Source organism: Mytilus trossulus, chromosome 11 (assembly GCF_036588685.1).
Source record: "Mytilus trossulus isolate FHL-02 chromosome 11, PNRI_Mtr1.1.1.hap1, whole genome shotgun sequence".
In the NCBI taxonomy this organism is placed as follows: Eukaryota; Metazoa; Mollusca; class Bivalvia; order Mytilida; family Mytilidae; genus Mytilus; species Mytilus trossulus.
This window is the reverse complement of record NC_086383.1, coordinates 11652697-11658981: the sequence shown is the minus strand read 5'-3', so window position 1 is coordinate 11658981 and position 6285 is coordinate 11652697. Positions and strand designations below refer to the sequence as shown.

The 6285-nt window shown below is 33.5% G+C and overlaps 1 protein-coding gene across 1 annotated transcript; it reads left to right on the top strand.

The window, feature by feature from the left end:
- Positions 1-324: 324 nt before the first annotated feature.
- Positions 325-5782, top strand: LOC134691705 (uncharacterized). Its single transcript, XM_063552265.1, has 3 exons — positions 325-1046; positions 3384-3539; positions 5470-5782. Exons 1-3 carry the CDS (start codon positions 845-847, stop codon positions 5637-5639), a joined length of 528 nt encoding a protein of 175 aa, XP_063408335.1. The 5' UTR covers positions 325-844; the 3' UTR covers positions 5640-5782.
- The last annotated feature ends 503 nt before the right edge of the window (positions 5783-6285 follow it).

Below are 6285 nucleotides of genomic sequence, written 5' to 3'. Positions count from 1 at the left end.
TTGAAAATCTAAAAGCAGTAAGAATCTATTATAACATGAACAGATAACAAATCTTTCATGTAAAAAAGTAAGGTAGCTATTATATTACGTAATACATTGTTTACTTTACTTATATATAAGTACTTTCTTCGGGAATACGAACTAAAGTATTAAGTAATACATTGTTTAACTTCTCTGATATCCTAGTACTTCCTACGGGCATTCGAACTGTGTTTCAAGTACTTGGAAAACTGTTGAACTGACTGAAACGACTGAAACGACTGTATAACTCTGTTCTAGACTAACACTATACGCATATTGTTGATATTATTGAAGACTGTTATATGTTTTTCAATAAAATGACCACGAAAGTTCTAAACACACTCCACCCAGGGGAGCACCAATACAATAGTCACGTTATCTAAATCATTTGAATTTGAAGTAAATCAAGTCATACGCTGTATCATTGTGTAGCCCTATATTAACATTACTGTCTTATGTATGAAATTGTATGGTGTTGTATCAGCGCTATAAAAATAAATCCACTATGACTTTGCAAAATATGACAACATTGTTGAAGTATCTTTTCTCTATCACTCAACATACAGGAAATATGAATAAGTACTACTTACAATTTTAAAACGCACCTTCTTTAAATGATACAGTCATTCGTCCCGTGAAACAACTTTATCTACACATGATTAAGAAAATATAAACGTGGGTTAAAGCTCATTCAATGAAATTTTGAAATAATTGTATCGTACCTGGACACAGAAATCAACAAATCAACAAACTAAATTAAATGTTTCGAGCGCGAATTTTGAAACCCGACTACTGAGCAAAGTTTGAGACTGAAAAGCAGATAATGGCGGGCTTCCTAGCTGGCATTCCACCGATGGTTATTGGCGGGAGTATTATTAGCGTCGTATCATTAATTCTACACATTGTAGGGTTTGCCACTACGTATTGGTATTGGCATAACTATAATGGTAGTATCATTTATCATTTTGGATTATGGAAATCTTGTCAACAATTGGGAGAGATACAGCTGTGTAACTATATTACAGGTAAACATTTTATGTTATTTGCCGAAATTCTTCTTTTCGACTTTTTTCGCTTTTTCGCTCCAAAATTGTTATAAAGATCCATGTATTTTTTTATTTGCATTTTATAAAAAATGAGTGTAGTGTCAAATTAAAAAAAATAAATTTTGCAAAACGCTAAAAAATTCCTAAACAATAACATGCAACTGTTCTTCTTTATTGATCTTTTGTTTGTTCTAGTTTCATTGAAGTGACATATAGGTCCAATCTTTTCGATCTGAAATACATTTATTGTCATATAATTATACACATATCAATATAATACACATTCTAACATGGCGTCCTTCAAACGCTTTGAGTGCACACCCGAGGTAAAATATGAATATATTGCATTGGCTGTTCCGGTCGTACTCCCACAACATTTGTTTTTTATGAATGAAGTATCCGACGTCAAAGAACGATGACGTGATAATTAAAGCATTTTACGGGAAAATACACGCTTCTGATACCGAAAATCATCAAAACAAACGATGCTAAAATGTGGTACAAATGTATAAACCACACAAAGATAAGTAAATAGTTTGAGCATGTCACTAATTCTGTTTGCTCCGTTCTTTTACGCCAATCTAAAAGTGCTTTTATTTATGGGAACGGAAAATATTTGCCTCCACATATAGCGCTTCGATCCAAACATATTGCCGTATTTGTCCTATCAGAATCGAAATGATTCATTGGGGCTTGAATATATCTAGATTTTACCACGGGTTGTCCCTTTATGCCGATATTGTACCCCTCGCTATCGCTCAGGGTAAAATATTTGTTTTAAAGGCCAACCCGTGGTAAAATCACGATATATTCAAGCCCCAATGAATTATTTCTTAAATACACTTACTAACTTTACAAAAAGTACTGTGAAGTGTGCAATTTCGCGAGGGTTGTTTTTCGCTTTTTTGGCAATTAAATCATAAGTTGCAAGAATGAACCTTCCGGGTAGATGAATAAACTAGTTATATGTCTGATGATTATCAAAGGTACCAGGATTATAATTTAATACGTCAGATGCGCGTTTCTTCTACATATGACTCATCCGTCAGTGACGCTCAGATCATAATAGTTGTAACGCCAAACAAGTACAAAGTTGAAGAGCATTGAGGACCCCAAATTCCAAAAAGTTGTGTCAAATGCGCTAAGGTAATCTATTTCTGGAATAAGAAAATCCTTAGTTTTTCGAAAAATTCAAAGTTTTGTAACAAAAATTTTATAAAAATGATCATATTATTGATTTTCATGTCAACACCGAAGTGCCGAATACTGGGCTGGTAATACCCTCTGAAACTAAACGTCCACCAGCAGTGGCATCGACCCAGTGGTGTAAATTATTATCAAAGGTACCAGGATCATAATTTGATACGCTAGACGCGCGTTTCGTCTTCATAAAACTCATCAGTGACGCTCAGATCAAAATAGTTGTAAAGGCAACAAGTACAAAGTTGAAAAGCATCAAGGACCCAAAATTCTAAAAAGTTGTATCAAATAAGCTTAGGTAATCTACTCCTAAAATAATAAGAAAATCCTTATTTCTCGAAAAATTCAAAGTGAGAGCCGTGGTGTAGTGGTTAGTGCATCGGACTACTAACACAAAGGTTCCTGGTTCGATTCCCGTTTCGGATGAAAATTTCAGGAACTCAATTTTTGGCTCTCCTTTGACACCAATTGCGATTATGGTCTTGAGGAAACGATGATAGTCAGTCGGAAGGGGACGATAAATGGCTGACCCGTGTTAAGAGAGAGCCATATCTCTTGCACGATAAAGAAATCCTTGTAGATTTTGAAAAAAGAGTAGGCTAATGCCGCTACAAGCTAGGCAGCACTCGCATCCGCAAATTGGAAAGGGACTAATATAAGTTGCAAAACTTGTTTCCCAATCCACTGTGAATAAATATGTTTAAACTAATCTAAAACACCGAAGTGCTGACTACTGGGCTGGTGATGCCCTCGGGGACGAATAGTCGCATGACCGAAACTGTAAATAAACAAATAATTGTTAAGGGAAGATACACACATTAGTTAACTTTCGATTGAACAGTAAAATAAAAAGAAATACTGAATTTCAAGGAAAATTTAAATTGGAAAGTCCCTTATTAAGTTGCAAAAAAAAAAAAGAAGCTCAAACACATCAAACGAATGGAAAGCAACTGTCATATTCCTTTAGAAGAAAATTGTAGATTGAACATGTATTTATAGCTAGCTTAATGACAGTCACATTATATTTCATTATATAAACAACACCATGGGAACAAAACAAACAAAGCATGGATTTTTCGGTATAAGATATTAAAACAGTATAAATGATAATTGCAGATCAGCATAATAACTATCTCACAGCCGCTGAAGTTATAGAATCACTTGCACTTGGAGCATTTCTAGCAGCGCAGATAAGTGCTTTACTCAAGGTGTTTGTTTTGAAGAAACAAAGAATCCTGTTTATTGTCACAGGCTTGCTTAACTTTGTGGCAGGTGAGTAGGATATGCGTATGATGTTGAATTTAATTGTTACGGTTAATATACAAAAACGAAGATGTGGTATGATTGCCAATGAGACAACTACATTTGTATCCACAAAAGACCAAAATGACACAAACATTAACAACTATAGGCTGATATTTATTTAATAATATGACAAAGTCACAGATATATTATAAACACTGTCATTTGATATTCTAATATGATAAACAAACAAAATCAGATATCAACAATTGCATTCAATAATCAATTATGAAAAAATTAACAGGCATTTACATCGAAAGAAAATGAAAAAAAACTAATTCTGTGTTTGTAAAAGAATAAATCGATGACTTTTAAAAGCTCGATTACCTATTTAAAAAGATAAACAGTTCTAGAATGTGGCTGCAAAAGTAAGATCTCAGAGTCATATATGTCTAAAGCAAGGTGTTTGCTACACAAGTTTTATTGACGCAATGGTATAAAAATAATGTGTTAAAAACCGTGTTAAGATAAAGCAACGTCTCTTGCACGTATAAGACACCCTTGTAGATAAAAAAAAAAAGAGCATGCTAATGCCGCTACAATGCAGCAATCGGACAGGAAAAGTGGAAAGGGATTAGTATGAGTTGTAAAAACTTGTTTCTCAATCCACTTAGAATCAAAATGTTTAAACATCGGTTCCAATGTAAAAAATAATAGTGGTTTTGATGTGGTTTGTTATGTTTCACAAATAAAGGACAGACAGAAAAGTATGAAAAACGTTTGTAAACGGTACCAAAATAGGATGGAATCATTTCCCCTAAATATGTTTCTCTCATAATTACAAATCTATAAGTTTAAATGTTGGAGATACTTAATATTAAACAAAGAATCACCAATGCTCTTATAAAAAAACCTATTAGATAGAAAAAGTTTGTCATGCAGATAAGAAACCTGTTAAATTTTAATATGTTGTTAATGAAAAATAATGAAGAGGTTTTATCTCATATGGATAATCTCAAAACATTATAAAGTGCTAAGTCAATTTTGTAATGTTCTCAAGAATTTTGTAAACCGTTACATGAGAGGACTCCCATACAGATGGGCGAACATCATGAACTACAGACTACGGGTACGGGAGTGTTTCGCTGCATTGAAGACCCATTGGTTGACGTCGGCTGTTGTCTGATCTATGGTCGGGTTGTTTTCTCTTTGACACATTCTCCATTTCTATTCTCGATTTTGTTTGGTAATAGTTATAAATGGAATATATATTCTTATGATACTCATTTCTAATTTTCATTTCTGTGTTCCTTTTCCACACCCCCCCCCCCCTGAAGTTTCCAATCAATATTTGAATTTTGGATCCGCAATGCTCTTCAACTTTGTACTTGTTTGGCTGTATACTTATTATTTGATATGAGCGTAACTGATGAGTCGAATTAGACGAAACGCGCGTCTGGCCTACTGAATTATAACCCTGGTACCTTTGATAACTATTCAAACTTTCAAACGACAAAACAAGATCATATTTATTCAAATGGGGACCAAAAGTATGAACTATACAGCATTCTAAAAGTCTTTATATTTCTAATTTTTCCCTGCAGCTTATTAAATTACGTTCGGCATGAGAACCTGCGATGTATATTCCAAAATGTTTAATTATTCTATGCTTAGGATGTCAAAATTGTTAGAAATAAATTCTTTAAGTAATCATTTGTACGTATAGAAAGAAACATTACGATGGAAAGCATATAAACATATGTCGAAGTAAATTTTTTGAGTAACCATTCGTATGTATAGTTAAGGGAACAACATATGGAAAAGTTACATATTTCGGATCGACTTTTAACATGAATTTCTTTTCAAAATAGACATCAAAATTATTTGTTTAATTGAATGCCGGATGAAACGGTATATGGGATGGAAAATAACAAATTTACATGAATTCGTATATTTTTAGGTGCACTTACCTTGGTCGGAGTAATAGTTTTTGCAACTATGAGACTAGCTGGTCAAATACAATTGGATGGTCATTTTAACTTCTCGTTTGGACTATGTATTGTAGGTGGAATAGGAGGAGTATGCTCTGGTGTTGTGTTTATTCTAGCATGGCGCTGGGTAAAAGACTAGGCGGAGTGTTTTCTGACATTTTATTCATCTTAGCATGGCGATGGGTAAAAGACTAACGATGGATGGAAGATCTAACTGTACTGGTGTTTTTTTTTCTCTTTTAAGTCAATGAAAAAATGAATTATACTTGTATTTATTTTCTACGTCACGGATTCTTATAAAGTAACTGAAGGTTAAGGTGGTTTCAAAAACCGTTACTGAAAAAAGTAAAATCACAAAAATACTGAACTCAGAGGAAAATCAATTTGGAAAGTCCATAATCACATGGCAAAATCAAAAAACAAAACGCATCAAAAACGAATGGACAAGAACTGTCATATTCCTGACTTGGTACAGGCATTTTCAAATGTAGAAAATGGTGGATTAAACCTGGTTCTATAGCGCTAACCCTCTCACTTTAATAACAGTCTCATCAAATTCCGTTACATTTACATGATGCGTTAAATAAACAGTCACAATCAATAAAATAGTCAAAATATGGGAACATCAGTCATCATCGTATAACAATTTAACAGGACACAACAACATCTACTATCTACGAACACATGGATTGATTTGAGTGTCTGACGTCAGAAAAATTATATACGTCACATAAATTTGTCGTTCAATGTGCATACAATAGTTATCAAAAGTACCTGGATTATAA

Coding starts and splice junctions, on each gene's coding strand:
- LOC134691705 (XM_063552265.1), top strand. CDS start 845: ATGGCGGGCTTCCTAGCTGGCATTCCACCGATGGTTATTGGCGGGAGT. Junction 1,047..3,383: donor GCTGTGTAACTATATTACAG/GTAAACATTTTA, acceptor TGATAATTGCAG/ATCAGCATAATAACTATCTC. Junction 3,540..5,469: donor CTTGCTTAACTTTGTGGCAG/GTGAGTAGGATA, acceptor GTATATTTTTAG/GTGCACTTACCTTGGTCGGA.